The sequence below is a fragment of the Rhinoraja longicauda genome, chromosome 17 (genome assembly GCF_053455715.1).
Source record: "Rhinoraja longicauda isolate Sanriku21f chromosome 17, sRhiLon1.1, whole genome shotgun sequence".
Taxonomy (NCBI): Eukaryota; Metazoa; Chordata; class Chondrichthyes; order Rajiformes; family Arhynchobatidae; genus Rhinoraja; species Rhinoraja longicauda.
This window is the reverse complement of record NC_135969.1, coordinates 12,534,808-12,556,586: the sequence shown is the minus strand read 5'-3', so window position 1 is coordinate 12,556,586 and position 21,779 is coordinate 12,534,808. Positions and strand designations below refer to the sequence as shown.

The 21,779-nt window shown below is 43.4% G+C and overlaps 1 protein-coding gene across 1 annotated transcript in view; it reads left to right on the top strand.

Annotated features, from left to right (window-relative positions):
* Positions 1-918: 918 nt before the first annotated feature.
* Positions 919-21,779, top strand: part of dnase1l4.1 (deoxyribonuclease 1 like 4, tandem duplicate 1) — a 46,704-nt gene continuing 25,843 nt past the window's right edge. Inside the window, exons 1-5 of the mRNA XM_078414144.1 lie at positions 919-999; positions 6,544-6,632; positions 10,086-10,169; positions 19,242-19,354; positions 21,558-21,670. Of these exons, the coding sequence (XP_078270270.1) occupies positions 919-999; positions 6,544-6,632; positions 10,086-10,169; positions 19,242-19,354; positions 21,558-21,670 (480 nt within the window). The remainder of the gene's footprint in view (positions 1,000-6,543; positions 6,633-10,085; positions 10,170-19,241; positions 19,355-21,557; positions 21,671-21,779) is intronic.

The window sequence follows — 21,779 nt, the reverse complement described above, 5'->3', positions numbered from 1 at the left end:
AAATTGGCCAAACATCCTCAGTCTTCTAAGGAAGTAGAGGCATTGGTGTGCGTTACGGAGAGGGTTTTATTTCTGATTTTTGGCACCTGAGAAAACTTTGCCTTTTATTTGATAAAATGATATCGCCATGCACTGCAGTGAATATTTAATTACTAACTATCAGATTTCTCACCCCGTGGTGGAGAGGAGGAGTTAGTTTTAATAGGAATCTGAGGGGTAACTTTTTAAAACAAAGGGTGGTGGGTATATGGGATGAGTTGCCAGAGGAGGTAGTTGAGGCGGTGACTATCACAATGTGTAAGAAAAAATTGGATAGGTATATGGATAGGACAAGTTTGCAGGAATATGGCCCAAACGCAGGTAGGTGGGACTAGTGTAGATGGGACATGTTGGTTGGTGTGGCAAGTTGGGCCGAAGGGCTTGTTTCCATGTTGTATAACTCCATGACCAGGCAAGTAATTGGACCAAATTCCAATTTCCCTGATCCAGAGATGATGAACGGCACAATGTCACAGCGGTAGAGTTGCTGCCTCACAACGCCAGAGATCGAGAGCAAAGGGTCTGGTTTTGTTTATGTAAGTCTGTTGTCTATTGCTGCATCCATTATCCTTGTTGATGGACACAAAATGTTGGAGTAACTCAGTGGGTCAGACAGCCTCTCTGGAGAAAAGGAATAGGTGACGTTTCAGGTCGAGACCTTTCCTCAATCTGCAGAAGGGTCTTGATCTGAAGAGTCACCTATTCCTCTTCTCCAGAGATGCTGTCCGACCCATTGAGTTAATCCAGCATTTTGTATCTATCCTCGGTTTAAACTAGCACCTGCAGTTCCTTCCTGCACATTATTCTTGTAATCATTGTATTGAAGAACAGGTTTGTTTTATTTTCCATTAGAATCCCGACTAAACCTTTTGAGTGAAAATGAAGATTGCTGCATTTAATATCCGGCAATTCGGAATGGATAAAATCTCCAAACCAGACGTTGTTGCTTCAATTGTCAAGGTGAGTGTCCATGTAATTTGATGTTGTAAATTAGGTTTTGGTTTAGGTTTATTATTGTCACGTGCACCGAGGTACAGTGAAAAGCATGGTTTTGCTTGCTATCTAGTCCAATTAGATAACACTGCACATCAATACAATCAAGCCAAACTCAATAGGCAGAGCGAAGGGAAAGACACAGAGTGCAGGCTATATAGTTCTTAGCATTGTAGTGCGACAGTTCCAGAGAGAAAGAACAATGTCTGCAATGAGATAGCAGTGAATTGGACAGTGCCCTATGTTTTCCCAGGATGTCAAAATCAAATACTAGTGAGAATAGCTTAAGGGGCAATGCTTAAAGGAGATGCAAGGGGCAATTTTTTTTAACAGAGGAGAGCGAGTGCCTGGAATGTTTTCTGTGAGTAATAGATTTATGCTCTGGCATGCTCTCTGAAGATGTGAAAAAATCTGTAACTTTGGCAATTTCGTCCTATGGAAACTATGACATTTGGGGAGATTAATTGCACAAAGTAATTAACTATAGATGTGGAAACATAGAACTGCAGATGCTGGTTTATTCCAGAGATGAACACAAAGTGCTGGAGTAACTCAGTGGATAAGTCTAGACTTGATAGACTGGGCTTGTACTCGCTGGAATTTAGAAGACTGAGGGGGGATCTTATAGAAACATATAAAATTCTTAAAGGGTTGGAGAGGCTAGATGCGGGAAGATTGTTCCCGATGTTGGAGAAGTCCAGAACAAGGGGTCACAGCTTAAGGATAAGGGGAAGTCTTTTAGGACCGAGATGAGAAAACATTTCTTCACACAGAGAGTGGTGAGTCTGTGGAATTCTCTGCCACAGAAGGTAGTTGAGGCCAGTTCATTGGCTATATTTAAGAGGGAGTTAGATGTGGCCCTTGTGGCTAAAGGGATCAGGGGGTTTGGAGAGAAGGCAGGTACAGGTTACTGAGCTGGATGATCAGCCATGATCATATTGAATGGCGGTGCATGCTCGAAGGGCCGAATGCCCTACTCCTGCACCTATTTTCTATGTTTCTATGTTTCTATAAGGCAGCATCCCCGGAGAAAAAGGATGGGTGATATTTCGGGTGAAACCTGTACGACGTTTCACCCGAAACATCGCCGATCCTATAGCTCCAGAGATGCTGCTGGACCTGCTGAGTTACTGCAGTACTTTGTGCCTATCATAAGTGATTAATTATGTTGGAATAAGAGATTGTTATGCTATTGCCAAAACTTGATTTCTGACGTTATTCAGTCCTCTTTTGGAATCCAGCCAGCATTCACTCACATTTTACTTTAATTCATGGTTATGCAGCTCAATTGATTTTTTCCCCCTCATTATTCTTCCTCTGAACCTCGTCTCTGAAAGCCTGTATCCATGCATTCCCTCTTCTCCACATAGGGCCATGGTCTATGCTTACACGTACCAGTGTCTCAAAACCTGCACTTATTTCTCTGCCACCAAGCCAACGCCAGTCTGCTGTGAGCTCTCTCATATAAGTAGACACTGGCCCATACTTATATTGAACTCAATTTAGTTTATTGCCACATGTACCGAGGTACAGTGATAAGCTTATGTTGTGTGCTAACTACACATGATGCCAAATTGAGCCATCCACAGTGTACAGAAACATGATAATCTCTCTCTGCTCTGTTCTGAGGTACCCACCTGCTTCAAGAAGACCACTATCCAGTGCTGAGGTAAAGCACAATCTAACGCATTATACCATCTAACGATCTAATACCATCCAGTGGCCTTGACATCCACCATCATGAAGTGCTTTGAAAGGCCAATTATGAAGCGTATTATATCCAGTCTACCAAGCAGCCTTGACCCAATGCATATATTATTGGTATCGACAGCCAAACAAGCAACAAGTTTAAATTTACAAAATCTTTGCCCTTCAAGAGTCAAGAGTGGTTGTCATATGTACCGACAATGGAACAATGAAATTCTTACATTACCTTACGTTTGTGACACGAGAATTTAAAAAAGATATTCACAACATATGGATAGAACAAATTATAACCCTTAAATTTCATACTTCTATCTTCTCCTTCATCGGTTGTCCCTCAGATTTATGGATGATTTGCTTACGTTCCACTTTTGTAGGTCCCGTGGTGACTGTTCCACCCAATGTTGAGTGGCATGGATAGAGTGGATGTGGAGAGCATGTTTCCAATAGTGGGAGAGGCAACAGCCTCAGGATAAAAGGACGTACCTTTAGAAAGGAGATGAGGAAGAATTTCTTTAGTCAGAGGGTGGTGAATCTGTGGAATTCATTGTCACAAAAGGCTGTGGAGGCCAAATCAATGGATATTTTTAAGGCGGAGACTGAGATTCTTGATTAGTACGGGTGTCAGGGATTACGGGGAGAAGGCAGGAGAATGTGGTTGAGAGGGAAAGATCGATCAGCCGTGACTGAATGGCGGAGTAGACTCGACCATCTGTGGCAATGAATTACACATATTCACCACGCTCAGACAAAATAAATTCCTCCTCATCTCCTTTCTAAAGGTACGTCCTGATGACGTATGATTAAAGAATGGGTCAACTGGGCTAGTATTTACTGGAATTTAGAAGGATGAGAGGGGATGTTATAGAAACATATTAAATTCTCAAAGGATTGGACGTGCTAGATGCAGGAAAAAATTTCCTGGTGTTGGGGGAGTCCAGAACCAGGGGTCGCAGTTTAAGAATAAGGGGTAGGCCATTTAGAACTGAGATGAGGAAAAACTTTCACCCAGAGAGTTGTGAATCTGTGGAATTCTCTGCCACAGATGGCAGTGGAGGCCAATTCACTGGAAGTTTTCAAGAGAGAGTCAGATTTAGCTCTTCGGGCTAAAGGAATCAAGGGCTATGGGGGAAATGCAAGAATGGGATACTGATTTTAGATGATCGGCCATGATCATATTGAATGGCCATGATCATATGCTGGCTCGAAGGGCTGAATGGCCTACTCCGGCACCTATTTTTCTATGTTTCTATGTCCTTTTATTCTGGTCCTAGACTCTTCCACTGGTGAAAACATCCTCTCCACCTCCACTCTAGCCTGGCCTTTCACTATTTGGTAAGTTTCAATGAGGTCCCCTTTCATCCTTCTAAATTCCAGCGAGTACAGGCCCAAAGCCATCAAATGCTCATCATACCTTAACCCAATCATCCCTGGGATCATTCTCGTAAACCTCCTCTGGACCCTCTCCAATGCCAGCCCATCCCTCCTAAGGTAAGGGGCTCAAAACTGCTCACAAAGTTTGAACATGGTCTAACCAGCTGTGCCACTGTGCCACCCAGTGGCAGTAGATGCTAACTGGACATGAGCATAGACTGACACTTGAACAGTTGAACATGGCATATTGCCGTGAATGATAATTCATGAGCATGAGCCTGAATATTGCTCAGGTTGAGTTGCATTCAGGCAGAAACGGTTTCATCATCTGAAGAGCTGCAGACAAAACTGATTACTGTGCAATGACTATTGAATATCCTTACTTCTGTCTCTGTGGTAAATGGAAAGCTATTGATGAAGCAGCTGCAGATTGTCCTTGCAGCCGTTCCCTTTGGCCACATGAACACAAGAAAATAGGAGCAGGAGTGGGCCAGCTGGTTGCTCAAGACTGCCCTGCCATTCAATACGACCATGGCCGATCTATAGTGGCCTCAACTCCCCTTCTGTGCTAGTTCCCTAGAGCCTTCAGTTCCCTAATCTTTTGATAATGTGTCTATCTCCACTTTAAATACGTCTAATGATCGAGCCTCTACACCTCTCTGGGGTGAATAACTTCCGGGATTCACCTCCCTCTGTGAAAATAACATTCCACGCATGTCTATTTAACATTTTTGACACGTTATATCACCTATCTTTCCTTGCTTGAGACCCTCCCACTATTGAAAACATCTCAACTATTTACCCTGTGATGTCCCTCTGTAGCTACACTTGACCACCGCTCCATCTCCGTGTGGTATGTTCTTATCAGGTGTTCATTCGGTAGACAGCTGGCCATTGTTCAATATTGCAGCGGTCATGTGACTCATTCCAGACGGGTTGCCTCATTTCAGTCTTTCGTTAACTTTTAACTTTTGTCTACTGAATACTGTAGAATATTTATGAGATAATTCAGATTTTATTTCCAAGAGACTGATTATTAATCTTGACAAGCAATCCAGTTTGTTCTGAGCTCTTTTTCTCAAGAGATTCTGCCTGACCCGCTGAGTTACTCCAGAATTTTGTGTCTATCTTCAGGGATAGGGGAAAAGAGGAGGGCATAAACCTCTCATTCTTCCAAACCATAAAGAATCGATACCCAAAGTCACTTGAAAGAATAACTCTCTCATCTCAGGAATGATCCTGGAGGATCTCCATTGGATTGCCCCCAATCCTACTATGTTCTATTAAAGGTACCGAAGGAACCAAAACCGTGCACAGTACTCCAGTTGTGGCCTCACCAATACCATATGCATTTGAAACAAAGCCTCCCTATTCTTCTCCAAACTCTGTAGTAAAGAGATGATGAACCCACGCCAATTTTGTCCGAGCTTTGACTGAAGCATGCAAAGGGTTTAGTCTCTAATGCCCAGTGAGTTCAGTTTTACTGGGGCTGAAGGATCCCAGACTCAGTCAAACGTCGGCATGATGTCAAGGGTAGTCTCTCTCACCTTGCCTCTGGAATTCAGCTCTTTTTTTATATTTGTCATAAAAGAGAGAAAGTTCGGCACATCTCCAATGACTCTTCAAACTTCCATAAATGCATTTAGGAAGCATATTGTCGGGCTGCATCACAACTTAGTTTGAGTATATCTCTGCAAGACCACAAGAAATTGCAGGCAGATTTGGATCTAGCCCAGTCCATCAAACAGACAAGACTCCCCACCATTGACTCCATCTACACTTCATGCTGCCTTGGAAAAGCAGCCAATATAATCAAAGTGTTGTCCCACTCAGGTCGTTCCATCTTCTACCCTCTCTCTAAGGGCAGAAGAATCAGAGGCTTGAAAGTCGCACCAGCAGATTCAGGAACATCTCCTTCCCCTCTGTTAGCAGGCTTCTGATCGGTCTTTCCATCAGCTAGTGCACACAAGGAACTGTTGTATTCTCGTACACACAAGGAACTGCCGATGCTGGTTTACAAAAAATGACACAAGTGCTGGAATAACTCAGCAGGTCAGGCAGCATCTATGGAGAACACGGATGGGTGATAATTTGGGTCAGGACCTTTTGCCCAACTTATTGTGGTGTGGCGGAGGGGGGGGAGAATCCGATTCACCTCTACCCCATTTTGGACATTAGACTTTGGCTCTGGACCTGTTGTGCTACAATGCTGAGAACTATATTCTGCACTCTGTATCTTTCTCTTTGCTCCACCTATTGCACTTGAGTTTGGCTTGATTGCATCTATGTATAGTATTATCTGATTGATTGGATAGCATGCAAAACAAAGCTTATCATTGTACCTCGGTACATATGACAACAAAAGGCCAACCTAAACTTAGAAGTGTTAAACCAGGCTACATGATAATGTAATGCAATGTTATATATTAATAGATTCTGTTACGTTATGACATCACCTTAATAATGGAAGTCGTTGACAAGTCTGAAGAAGCTGCTGCAAGGCTGATGGAGGAGCTAAATAAGTAAGTCTTGGCACTAATCAAAACGATTTAGATTTGATTGTGGGTGACAAGAGGAGGTATGGCACATTGCAAGCTGAAGTCATGAGTTTGATTCTCAAATGGCAAGTGGTGAAATAAATTTAATATTTGTGGCAAATGTCTTAAAAATCCAATTGATTCATCTGTTCTGCCGGGAAGAGTTCCTGTCATTTAGTGCCTTGCCTACATACATTGGAGTTTAGTCCAAACCATACACAACAGCAGGCCTAGTAAGTCATAAGGGTGTCAAGCACATTGCGAAAGGGAGGGTGAGCTGCCAGAGGCTGTTGTCCATATTGGTACCAACAACAAAAAAATCCAAGGGCTGGAGCAACTCAGCAGGCCAGGCAGCAACTTGAGGACATGTATGGGCGATGTTTAATAAGTTCAAGTCACAGGAGTAGAATTGGGCTATTCAGCCTATCGAGTCTTCTCCACGATTCAATCATGGCTGATTGATCTTTCCCCCTCAAACCCATTTTCCTGCCTTATTCCCACAACCTTTGACACCCTTACTAATCAAGAACCTGCCAATCTCCGTGTTAAAAATACCCAATGACTTGGCCTCCACAGCCGTCTGTGGCAATGAACTTCAGGTTGGGTTCCTTCTTCAGGCTGATTGTAGTCGGGAAGAAAAAGCTGGAAAAGGGGTGGGAATGGGCCAAGGCCTGGGGATTTGATTGGCAAGTGGGGGGAGAAAAGCTAGAGATGAAAAGGAAACAAAAGGGTGTAAGAAAACAAGAGAAAATTGAAGCTAGAGGTAGGGATGTGGGCGGAAGAGGACGGGGGGGGGGGGGGGGAGAAATAGGTACGCACACAGTGGGGGTAGGAGAAGAGAGAGGGAAAAAGGGGGAGGAGAGATGGTAACTAAAATTGGAGAATTCAATGTTTATACTGTTGCGCTTTAAGCGACTCAAGCGGAATATGAGGTACCAACAGGATCGATAGGAAGACAGGTGAGGTCCTGCAAACAGAATACAGGGAGTTAGGTAGTAATTTGGGAAAAGGGGACCTGCAGGGCTGTTACCTCAGGATTGTTCCCTGTGCAACAAGCTACTGAGACAAGGAGCGGGAAGATGGTGTGGATAAATGGGTGGAAAAGGAACTGGTGCAGGGGGAAGGGCTTCAAGTATAGGGATCACTGAGCTCTCTTCCATGGAAGTTGGGACCTGTACAAGAGGCACAGGTTGTACTTGATCTTGAGAGGCACTAACATCCCGGTGCAGAGATTTGCTTGATTTGCTTAGATTGTCTAGTCATGATCATTTCATTGTCCGTAAGAACTTGATGCGTACAGGTTGGCTACGTTTCCAACATTATCATTCCCCATCGATTTCCCAGCAACTGGTGGTCCGGCACCTCCTGTAATCCGGACAAAATCACGAGAGTGCACGTGAAATCCACGCCCCCCCTGGAAGTCCCCCTGAAACTGTGGCGCCTAGGCCGGGTGAGGCGGCCGATCTCGACCACATTGGAAGTTAGGCGCCAAACAGCGGGTCGAATTTGCCCCCTGCGGCCGGGGCTCTGGAACCCCGACCCAGCCGGAGCCGACAGATCCGTTCCCATGGCCGACGTCCGAGGCCGCCTTTGTGGGCCGGGATCCCGACACCCGGGCAACCGAGGGGAATCTTTTTGGTAGCGTTGGACTCCTCGGAGTCTGAGACCTCTGTTGGCGTGACACCATGGATAATCCAGAAAGGGAGCCGAAAAATCAGTGGTCGCCTAGTAATTCATTAGCGATGAAGCTCTACGATACCTTATAGAACACAGGACACAGTAGTACAGTCCAGGAGCAAGCCATTCAGCCCACAATAATGTGCCGTACATGTTGCCAAGACCAACTCTTATCTGCCTGCGTATGATCCATATCCTTTCACTACCTGCATATCCATACCCCTATCACAACACCACTATCATTGCTGCCTCCACCAATACTCCAGGCAGCGTTATAGTTGGGGAAAATTAATATGCGAAACGTTTCTTAAAATCAATGAAAAACGTGCCTGTTTTTAGTCACCATTAAGATGCAGTTTTTATGTTATTATGCAGTATGCAATAATACTTAACCTTATCATTATAAGCATTATTCATTCACTAGCATATGCCAAGAGTATAACAATATCATATCAGGATGCATCACAGCTTGATTTGGCAACTGCCCAATTCTGTGAGAAACTGCAGAGATTTGTAAATGAAGCCCCATCCTTCACATAAACCAACCCCCCTCCCCCCCTTTCCCTGCAACTCCCCCCACGATCAACTCCATCTATACTTCACGCTGCCTCAGGAAAACAGTCAACATAATTGATGACTGCTCACACCATGGTTATTCTCCCCTCTCCCTTCAGACAGAAGGTACAAAAGCTTGAAAGCATATTTCAAGAATGGCTTCTTCTCCTGTTACCAGAATCTCAAACACATCTCTCATATGCTAAGGATGTAACTCTGATTTTCTGATGGATCCGTGATATGGCCCATTCACTATTTTAATCTTTACTTTCTCTGTAGCTGTGACACTATATTTTTTAGTTTAGTTTGAGTTTAGAGATACAACGTGGAAACTTCGGCCCACCGAGTCCATACCGACCAGTGATCCCCACACACTGACACTAGTCCGACACACACTGGGAACAATTTACAGTTATACCAAGCCAATAAACCTACAAACCTGTACGTCTTTGGAGTGTGGGAGGAAACCAAAGATCTTGGTGAAACCCCACATGGATCACGTGGAAACGTACAAACTCCATACAGACAGCGCCCGTAGTCAGGATCGAACCTGGGACCCAGGTCTCTGGCGTTGTAAGTCAGCAATTCTACCGCTGCACCACTGTGCCACTCTATTCTATACTCTGATAGGCATAAAATGCTGGAGTAACTCAGCAGGTCAGGCAGCATCGCTGGAGAAAAAGGATGGGTGACGTTTCGGGTCAGGACCATTCTTCAGATCTGACCTGAAACGTCACCCATCTTTTTTCTCCTGATATGCTGCCTGACCTGCTGAGTTACTCCAGCATTTTGTATCTATCTTTGGTATAAACCAGCATCTGCAGTTCCTTTCTACACATGCTGTATTCTACACTAATTATTTTCTCTTTTGCACTACCTGTTGTACTCACATATGTCATGATTTGCCAGGGATATATACCACGCAGAATAGCGTTCTTTACTGTATCTTGGTACACGTAGCAATAACAAAACCAATGCCAAGAGTGTTACCAACTCCCTCCTGATCTTTTCTCACCTCCAGCTCTTCCTCCCCTAACCCACCCACTACTTTCAGTGAGAAGAAGGATCCAGACCACGAAACGCCACCTAATCACATGTCTCCAGAGCTGCTGCCTGGCCTGCTGATTTACCCCAGCACTTTGTGTCTGTCTCAAGAATAGGCTTGCTACCCTTTGTGTTTAATTTTTCATTTCTTCTCATTTCCAGACAGGCTGCAAATCGTTACTCCTCCGTACTAAGCAACCGCCTCGGGCGAGGAAGATACAAGGAGCAATATCTCTTCATTTATCGGTGAGTGAAACAACAATGGGAAACATTTCAAACTCAAAGGAGCACCCAAGTACCTGATGCAATTAAAATTTGCTTAAAATCTTTAACAAATACAGATTATGAATAGAGTGGCAATTTTAATGTCGACATGGAGCAGGAAACCCAGAGAATGAGCAGAGGAGAATAAATCTTGTGTGAAGGGTTGAAAAACCAGCTTGGAAACTAATCCAGTGTGCTTTCAATCAAATGAGTCAAATTAAAAAAATACAGCCCTATTATATCTGCTGAGCATTATCACAGTTTGCTTTACTGCACCAAACATCGCTATAAATTTTCAAACAGATTAAACAAAGAAAGATTAATGTTAATTAAAATAATTGCAGATGTCAGGACAGTGACACAACGATAGAGTTGCTGCCTTACAGCGCCAGAGACACGGGTTTGATCCTGACTATGGGTGCTGTCTGTACGGAGTTTGTCCGTTCTCCCTGTGATAGCGTGGGTTTCCTCCCACATTCCAAAGGCACGTACGTTTGTAGGTTAATTGGCTTCTGTAAATTGTCCCCAGTGTGTAGGATGGTGGCTCGTGTATGGGGATTGCTGGTGTACCAAGGTACAGTGAAAAGGTTGTTGCGTGCTATCCAGTCAGTGGAAAGACTGTGTAGGAGGGAGCCGCAAATGCTGGTTTACACCCAAGTTAGACATAAAATGCTGGAGCAACTCAGCAGGTCAGGCAGCATCTCTGGAGAAAAGGAATAGGTAACGTTTCGGGTCCAGACCCTTCTTCAGACATCTTCAGAGTCTGAAACGTCACCCATTTCTTTTCTTCAGAGATGCTGCCCGACCTGCTGAGTTACTCCAGCATTTTGTGTCAATCTTTGGTGTAAATGGTTGAGGGAGGAAGTTTGGTCAGGAAACTATCCTTGCACTGGTCTGAAACAATGTGCACAGTCGTGAGAGGCAAAGCTCATATGCAAGGATGGATTTCACAATATTCCAATCCACTTCCTTGCTGCCCTTGCACTGTTTTTTATCTCCACTTTCAGTGTGGCTCCAACATTATAATCTGCACTCTGTTTATTTTTTCTCGTCTGCCCTACCAATGTTTGATATGGCAGGATAGCAAATGAAACAACCTTTTTTTTTTTACTGTGTCTCAATGAAGGTGACAATAATGAACCAATATCATTAAATCTGTTCATGTTCAGAAAGGCTTTGCATTGAAGCTAGCTATTTAATTGTTCACTGCCTTGGTTAAAGATTCATGTAATATTGCAAAGTTTACTGAACCCGATAAACTACTCACTGTGAATGTATTAAATAAGAGAGAACAAGAAGAATTTCTGGAAGCTAAAAATTGAGGAAAAGTCTCCAATTAAGCTAGCATTTGGAAAGAGAAAGTCTGAGAGGCGATTGTTCAAGAACTATAGTTTGTTATAGGTGGCTGATCAATTAGCTGAGAAATGCAAGAACATTCATGTAAAAAAGAACTGAATCATCGAGTCATACAGCACAGAATCAGGCCCTTTGGTCCAATGAGTCTGCATTGGCTATCAATCATTTATTTTTCTTCAATTACACATTTAAGGCTGAAAAAGAAATCAAATTGTGATGCTTCAGAACGGCAGATCCGTTCCAGAAGAAGTGACACTTGACAAGGCTCAACGAACGTTTGGTACTGTACAGCGCCACAGAGTCGGAGATTAGATGGATCAAACGTTAAGGACTCTGCTGCAGGGATGAACTGAAGCAATACTCAATTCATTAGTGAAAATTTCGGCAGCACAAAATACGAGGGCAAAAAGCCCCATCAGCCTACACCTGTTTTTGGCCAGCTATTGGTAATACAATAGGAAAAAAACCCTGCAGATGCTGGTTTAAATCGAATGTAGACACAAAATGCTGGAGTAACTCAGCGGGTCAAGCAGCATATCGGGAGAGAAGGAATGGGTGCCGTTTCGGGTCGTGACCCTTCTTCAGACTGATCGACTGATGGATCAGTCTGAAGAAGGGTCTTGACCCGAAACGTCACCCATTCCTTCTCTCCTGAAATGCTGCCTGACCCGCTGAGTTACTCCAGCATTTTGTGTCTACATTGGTGATACAACCGCTGTGTTAGAATTTGCAACAAAGACGACAAACATCAGCGTCTTCCACCCAGTTGATGGGCTAAGATGGCATAGAAACAGAGAACATAGGTGCAGGAGTAGGCCATTCGGCCCTTCGAGCCAGCACTGCCATTCAATATGATCATGGCTGATCATCCAAATTTCATGGCATATCCTTTGTTGGGGAAATTGACTGCACCCTGGTGAGCAGCAGTTGTAACACAGACTTTAAAAGGGTACCCTGTTGCATAGGAATTGTTTTCTACAATGCAATGCATTTCACCACAAAAGCGTAGAGTGTGTACGATGTCTTAAATGCACTTTACAAGCAAGTCCAAAGCTGCTTTTACACTTCTCTCAGACAATGGTCACTTGCAGCGTAAGCTGAAATTCAAATCTCTTGATTTGCACGCAAATAAATGAGAATAGTTATCAGGTTCTCCAAAGATGTGCAGGTTAATTGGCTTTGGTAAAAATTGTAAATTGTCCCTATTGTGTAGGATAGTAATAGTGTACGGGTGATTGCTGGTCGGCACAGACTCAGTGGGACGAGGGCCCAGTTTCCATGCTGTATCTCTAAGGTAAAGTCTAAAGGCTTAGTAGAGACATTCATATTGATTGACCCTGGTAATGACTCACAAACCTGTAAAAAAGCTTTGCATTTGGATTATTAGATGAGGGAGATGTCCTAATTTGGTTATATGCTTGCATTAGCTGCTGTGCTGTGTAAACCTAAGAAGGTTTAGCACAGGAGTGGAGCCATCATATGGCTATCCTCAATTCTGACATAAGTATGTATCTTCTAGATTCAAGTCAGAGGCGTCTGTTGTCTGCAGAGCCCTGAAACACTGCAAACTTATCTCTGCAATGCCAATAATTTATATACTTTATTAAATTTTCAGTGTTAACAGACTTTGGTGTCTGGATCCAATAATTATCCACTAGTGTACAAAATCATGAGAGGAATAGATCAGGTAAATTCACAGATTCTCTTGCCCAGAGTAGGGGAATTGAAAACCAGAGGACATAGGTTTAAGATGAGGTGAAAAAAGATTTAATACGAACCTGAGGGGTGTATAGAACGAGCTGCCGGAGGAGGTAGTTGAGGCTGATACTATTACAACATTTAGACTTGTACATGGATAGCACAGTTTTAGAGGGATGTAGGACATACGTGGACAGGTGGGACTAGTGTAGATGGGACATGTGGGCAAGTTAGGCCGAAGGGCCTGTTTCTATGCTGTATGACTCACTCTCTCGTGATCAGAGTCAAGAGTCAGGAGTCAAGCATTTTATTGTCATATGTACCGAAATAGAACAATGACATTCTTATTTGCAGCAGCACAACAGGTTTGTAAACATGGTAGTCAATAGATAATATAATGAACAAACATAAACAATTTCAATAATGAAGAAAAAAAGATATAATGCAAAAACCAAAACAAAGCCCGGTCCATATTGCAACCAAGGCAGTTGGCAGTTTGGAGTTTCTTTGGAATTCATAGTGTTCAGTAACCAGATGGTCTTTATCTACCCTAATTACAAATAGATGTTTCCAATCCTTGAAGTTAACCATAGACAGGATCATTCAGTGAATAAGTGAAATGATCATCAAGATGACCTTACTCCCTGGGTTTGGCTTCCTCTGTGTCTAATGTGGTAACAAGGCCCACTCTAGAAGTCTACGCATTTAATTGAGGCCTGCTGTTTTTATTTATCTATCTGTCTGAAGAAGGGTCTCGACCGGAAACGTCACCTATTTCATTTCTCCAGAGACGTCCCTGACCCACTGAGTTACTCCAGCATTTTGTGTCTATCTTCAGTATAAACCAGACTCTGCAATTCCTTGTCTGTCTGTCTGTCTGTTTGGATTTGAATGTAATAGGCAAGGTTGGTATTTATTGTCCATCCATACTACACTCAAGTAGACACAAAAATGCCAATGGTACTGTTCTATTTGCTGTTCTTATCAATATTCACCTATGTATACCACTAATTCCTATTATAGAGTTATGATCTCATTGCTGGTTGTTGGATTTCATTGTGAGCAGATTGGCTTACACATTTCCAAAGCCTCCTGGTGTCTATAACCCCGTAATTAAGGTAGCTTTCTGGTAAACCTCTTCTCCAAAGCCTCCACATCCTTCTGTAAAGTGGCGACTGGAAATGCCTGTGTTAATTGACAAGGAAAGTACAGAGAGATTTCTTAAACGTAGCCAGACATGTTTCAGCACTCTATCTCCTAGCTGTATAAAGCTTGAATTTCATTTTAATTGAGATGTGGAAACAGATCTTTGGCCAGTAGCCAAGTAATGAGACACCTCAACAAAGTCTTTTTCAAACCAACACTAGTGATTTACGGCAAGTTCGTGGGAAGGTATGTTGTAAACAAGTTTATGGTTCCATTGCCTTCTGAAGGCAGGTTCGAGATTTCTGAGTGAATCTTCCCAACTGAAGATCAATTCAGTCTTACTAACTAACCACAGCTGAAGAAATTATTGTGAGAGGTGGAGATTTTAATAACATGGATATTAATTATGAAGAAGGGTCTTGACCCCGAAACGTCACCCATTCCTTCTCTCCAGAGATGCTGCCTGTCCTGCTGAGTAACTCCAGCAGTTTGTGCCTATCTTCTATTAATTATAGGATAATTCTGAGAAATATACCACCTATTTGCACCTAATTCTTACAATATTTGAGAAAAAAATGCCAGTCAATCTCTCATGTTATATGGGATTGATAGGAATTTGCTTCAATTTTTAAAGTTATCCATTTCATTCTAACTTTTTCCTTCCAAAATATATGTGTAATCTGTATTCTTGGGAGAGTGTAATAAGAGTGTGATGCTTTTACCTGCATTTTTTCCCATTCAAATATGGTCAAGGGAATTTATAAACAGAAATCAATGAGAGGCAGGGCATGCAGATTTTACACCCAGTCCTTCTTCCAGAGATGCTGCCTGTCCCGCCGAGTTACTCCAGCTTTTTGTGTCTATCTTCAGATTTTACTAATACAGGTCCACCTGGCCCCCCCTGATTCCAGAGCATTGTCGGAGTATCCATTTTGCCAGACTAACAGAGGTCACATAATAACAATACACCTCTGTCCCACTTCCCATGTATACCCTTCCCATGTCTCTGAAGCACCATGGACAACTAAAAAAGTAAATAAAACAAATATTTAATGTTAAATAAATGTGTTTAAACTTGACACTGTCATTTGGACCTTGTTTAGAAACCATGGCTCGGGTTAAATGAAAGCAAAATAATAATTGCACAAAACTGATGAAAGGTATTTATTCACAAAAGGCTGGAGTAACTCAGCAGGTCAGGCAGCATCTCAGGAGAGAAGGAATGGGTGACGTTTCGGGTCGAGACCCTTCTTCAGACTGATGGATCACCACCAACAACTGCAGATGTAAACAAATAGCTATTTTGGGACGGAGGGAGAAGTCTTGCATGCAAATTGTCCCTAGTGGGTATAGGATAGTGTTAATGCGTGGGGATCGCTGGTCGGCGTGGACCCGGTGGGCCGATAGGGCCTGTTTCCGCGCTGTATCTCTAAACTAAACTAAAGAATACGCAGCACCATCTGTGGCCGCCCAGTGAACTTCAAGTCCAGTCTCGTAATTTTGTCCGGATTAAAGGAGACACCAATTGCCGGAAAATCAGTGGTGGACCTGTTGTACTATTGCCAATGTTTACTATTTAAATATGTTTGATAACTAGAAGTACTTTTCTCTGCAATATTTTTTATTTATTCACTGGAATTTAGAAGGATGAGAGGAGATCTTATCGAAACGTATAAGATTATTAAGGAGTTGGACACGTTAGAGGCAGGAAACATGTTCCCAATGTTGGGGGAGTCCAGAACAAGGGGCCACAGTCAAAGAATAAGGGGTAGGCCATTTAGAACTGAGATGAGGAAGAACTTTTTCAGTCAGAGAGTTGTGAATCTGTGGAATTCTCTGCCTCAGAATGCAGTGGAGGCCAATTCTCTGCATGCATTCAAGAGAGAGCTAGATAGAGCTCTTAAGGATAGCGGAGTCAGGGGGTATGGGGAGAAGGCAGGAACGGGGTACTGGTTGAGAATGATCAGCCATGATCACATTGAATGGCGGTGCTGGCTCGAAGGGCCGAATGGCCTACTCCTGCACCTATTGTCTATTGTCGATAAGTATATTTCCTTGACCATTGAAATATTGAAAGATACAGCATGGAAACAGGCCCTTTGGCCCACGGAGCCCACGCCAACCATCGATCACTCATTCACACTAGTTCAATGTTATTCCACCTCCTCATCCACTCCAAGCATAGAAAATAGGTGGAGGAGTAGGCCATTCGGCCCTTCAATGTGATCATGGATGCTCATCCAGTCCCCCGTTCCTACTTTATCCCCATATCCCTTGATTCCTTTAGCCCCAAGAGCTAAATCTAATTTTCTCTTGAAAACATCCATTGAATTGGCCTCCACTGCCTTCTGTGGCAGAGAATTCCACAGATTCACAACACTCTGGGTGAAAACGTTTTTCCTCATCGCAGTCCTAAATGGTCGACCCCTTATTCTTAAACTGTAACCCCTGGTTCTGGACACCCCCAACATCGGGACCATTTCTCCTCCATCCAGCCTGTCCAATCTTCTAAGAATTTTATATGTTTCTATAAGATCCCCTCTCATCCTTCTGAATTCCAGTCGACCCATTCTTTCCTCATATGTCAGTTCCACCATTCCGGGAATTAACCTATGCTGCACTCCCTCAATAGCAAGAATGTCCTTCCTCAAATTAGGAGACCAAAACTGCACACAATACTCCAGGTGTGGTCTCACCAGGGCCCTGTACAACTGCAGTAGGACCTCCTTGCTCCTAAATTAAAATCCTCTCGCAAGGCCAACATGCCATGAGCTTTCTTCACTGCCTGCTGTACCTGCATGGGGTAATTTGCAGACGCCAATTAATCAACAAACCTGCACGTCTTTGGCATGCGGGAAGAAACCAGAACATCAGCAGAAAACCCACATGGTCACAGGGAAGATGTGCAAACTCCACACAGACAGTGCCCGTAGTCAGGATCGAGCATGGGTCAATGGCGCTGTGAGGCAGCAGTTTGATCAGCTGCATATGATTGAATACAATCATAAACATGCAATATTTCACCTCTGTGTGTCAGGTTGCTGGTTCAACTCAATGCATTCAAAATGAGTTGGAAGGAGCTTAGAAATCGCATCCTCCCACTTCATAGTACATTGACAAGTTAATGGGCAGAGTCCTCCACTCGTACCTGATTATACTTGTGCTTGGGAGTGAAAGATTTGTGCCTGAAATAAATGATTAATGTGGAGTCCCATTCCTGGCACACATTGTAAATCACAGATACAATTCCAAGAACAATGGCATGTATGAATAGTGGCAGTGAAAATAAAATCTCCCCAAACACCACTAACGTCGCAGACGTCATGAACTGCAGAACAGTCAACAACCTTAATCATTCTTTGTTTAAAAAACTATCGCAGCTCATCCCCTCTTGCTGTCAATTTTCTTCTTTGTTCTTTCTTGTTGGGGTTGCTGATGCATCTTGCAACACCTTGTAGAGTCGTGGAGTTGTACAGCACAGAAGAAGACCTTTCAGCCCAGTGTTTGTGTCAACTACCAAGCAGCTACTTACACTAATCCTACACTAACCCATTTGATTCTCCTCCCATTGACATCGAGTTCCCCAGATTCGACCTGAAAACTCGGGGCCATTTACAGTGGCCATTTTAAACTACATGTGTCTTTGGGATATGGGTGGAAACTGGAGCAGCTGAATAGGTAATGTTTCGGATTGGGACCCTTCTTCAGATGATTTTGCAAGAATAGGGGACGCTTTGGGGTGGGATCCTTCAGCCTGAAGAGGGGTCCCAACACAAAAATTCACCTCTTCATGTTCTCCAGAGATGATGCCTGACCTTCTGAGTTACTCTAGCAGTTTGTGTCTTTTTTTTGTAAACCAGCATCTGCAGTTCCTCAAGCCTCCATGGTGCAGAAACATATTGACTTTATTCTGCTTCAAGGAATTACATACAGAAAGAGAGTGGGGGTCACAATTTTTATTTTGGGGGTGTCAATAGACTGGTGTTTCAATTTTGGTTACCTGTTTTATACGGGTTTTGTGCTAATTTAAAGATAGAGAATGATAAACGACTGTGGTTGTTTAGTATTCTAGAGTTCTTAGTGTCTGCAACATTAGTGGTGATTGGGGAGATATGATTTTTATTGCCACTATTCATACTGTCATTATACTGGGAATCATATCTGTAATTTAAAATATGTGCTAGTAATGCGATTTCACAGTAATTAATTGTACGTTTACTTCAGGCTAAACTCTTTTTTTCCTGAGCAGGAAGAAACTGCAGAAGCTGGCTTATACTGGAGATAGACACAAAATGCTGGAGTAACTCAACACGTCAGACACCTCTGCAGAAAAGGAATAGGTGATGTTTCAAGTCTGACGATGAGTTCCAACCCAAAACGGAAGGGGCCACAGTTTAAGAATAAGGGGGAAGCCATTTAGAACTGAGATGAGGAAAAACTTTTTCAGTCAGAGAGTTGTGAATCTGTGGAATTCTCTGCCTCAGAAGGCAGTGGAGGCCAATTCTCTGAATGCATTCAAGAGAGAGCTGGATAGAGCTGTTAAGGATAGCGGAGTCAGGGGGTATGGGGAGAAGGCAGGAACGGGGTACTGATTGAGAATGATCAGCCATGATCACATTGAATGGCGGTGCTGGCTCGAAGGGCCGAATGGCCTCCTCCTGCACATATTGTCTATTGTCTATATTCCTCTTCTCCAGAGATGCTGCCAGCCCCGCTGAGTTACTCCAACATTTTGTGTGTCTTTTTTGTCCTGAGACAGTTTTTTGATCAACTCTGATATCTTCAGTTTAGAGTCCTGTTCGGCTTAATCCATGTAACTATTTGACTTGATTCATTCATGTATTCTCCTTGTAGTGATGATATCGTGCAATTGAAGAGAACCTTTCAATACGAAGATATGCAACCGGGTGATGAAGATGCTTTCTCCAGAGAACCATTTGTGATTCAGTTCACATCACCAACCACAGGTAAAGGTCCTTGCAGTCTCATGAATATGCATGGGATGCTGGTTACACCATATCTGTAAATCACATCCCAGTGGATGTCCTCAGCATCGTAGGCAGAGAGGCCAAGAACCCAGGACAATTTCCCAGGAAATGAAGGGATGTGGAGGACAAATAGCAATATTTAGGCCAAGATATGCAGTGTTACTCGCATGTGACCTCTTGCTGGCACCATTACTCCTATTACTGCCACATATTTTAAATTATAGATACAGGTCCACCACCGATTTTCAGGCTACTAGTGGTCCGGCACTTCCTTTAATCCAGACAAAATCACAAGAGCGCACTTGAAATCTCCATCGGAAGTACCCCCAAAAATGTGGAGCCCAGGACGGGTGAGGCGGCCGATCTCGACCTCATCGGAACTTCGGTGGCCGATCAGCGGGGCGGATTTGCCTCCGCGGCCGGGGCTCTGGAACTCCAGCCTGGTTGAGGCCACCAGATCCGTTCCCATAGCCGACATCTGAGGCCGACTTTGCGGCCGGTATCTTGGCCCCTTGGCGGTCCAGGCGGACCATTCCAATACCGTTCGACTCCGCTCAGAGGCCGTGACCTCTGTCGCTCTGGCAAAATGGATAATCCAGAAAGGCTCTGGAAACACGGATGCTGGAAAATCATTGGTGGACCTGTACTATTCCCAGTATAGTGGCTGTATGAATGACTCCAGCATTTTGTGTCTATCTTCGGTGTAAACCAGCATCTGCTGTTCCTTCCTACACATGCTTTTTAAATGGGGTTTTTTGTGCATTGTATGGACGGAATGTAGTCTGGTGAAAATGACCAGATGGCCTTTTGATCAGCAGTCTGACAGGCCTGCACAAAATGTGCCATAAGAGCTTCACAAAGTTATGCTTCCAATTAAATAGCATTGGGAATGTTCAAAGATAAAAAGACTGAGTCAGGCTCCAAGATAGGTGAGATTTCACAGTCTAAATACCCATGTCATTATTTGAGCATTTTAGCAGCTGGAAACCTGGTTATTTTGAACTGCACTGGGAGATTCACTGAGCATGTTATCTGCAGTTATCACCTTACTCAGGGACTTGTTGACTTCAGAGATACAGGGAAACAAGCCCGTAGGCCCACCGAATCCACGCTGACCATCAATCACCCATTCACACTAGTTTTATGTTGTCCCACTTTCTCATCCACTCCCTACACACATTCCAAAGAAGTATAGGTTTGCAGATTAATTGGCTTTGGTAAAAATTGTAAAATTGTCCCTAGTGTATAGGATAGAGCTAGTGGAACGGGGATCGCTGGTCGGCACGGACTTGGAGGGCTGAAGACAATAGACAATAGATGCAGGAGGAGGCCATTCAGCCCTTCGAGCCAGCACCGCCATTCAATGTGATCATGGCTGATCATTCTCAATCAGTACCCCATTCCTGCCTTCTCCCCATACCCCCTGACTCCGCTATCCTTAAGAGCTCTATCTAGCTCTCTCTTGAATGCATTCAGAGAATTGGCCTCCACTGCCTTCTGAGGCAGAGAATTCCACAGATTCACAACTCTCTGACTGAAAAAGTTTTTCCTCATCTCAGTTCTAAATGGCCTACCTCTTATTCTTAAACTGTGGCCCCTTGTTCTGGACTCCCCCAACATTGGGAACACGTTTCCTGCCTCTAACGTGTCCAACCCCTTAATAATCTTATACGATTCGATAAGATCTCCTCTCATCCTTCTAAATTCCAGTGTATACAAGCCTAGTCGCTCCAGTCTTTCAACATATGACAGTCCCGCCATTCCGGGAATTAACCTAGTAAACCTACGCTGCACGCCCTCAATAGCAAGAATATCCTTCCTCAAAGGGCCCGTTTCCGCGCCGCATCTCTAAACTAAAACTGAACTAAAGTAAAAATTCCTGTATCTGCAAAGATCCTGCATTAACTGATCAGTGTGATATGAAGCCTGATTGCCTTAAACATGAATTGTTCTTTGCAACAGAAAACTTTGATTCAGTAGATTTCCTGAGCATTATTCACGGCTCTGGTTGTCCTCTGTGACCTTTATGAAATTTAGCCGCTAAGACCAGAAAGTGTAATCAAAATGCTTGATTAACTCAACAGAATGTTGAGGTAGATGCAAAAGAGGGATAACAGAACTAGTAACATAGAACCATTCTACAATTGACTAACATTAGTTTGGGGTTTCATGTCCATAACAGTGGTGCAAGATTTTGTCCTCATTCCTCAACACACAAAACCTACGGACGCAGTCAAAGAAATTGATGAACTCTACGATGTTGTTATGAAAGTCAGAGAGAAGTGGGAAACAGAGGTATGTCTACATCTTTAAATATGTGCTTTATGCTTTCTTAGATGACAGAACTAAGACGTGCATGTTTGTAGGTTAACTGGCTTCTGTAAAATTGTTCCTGGTGCTAGTG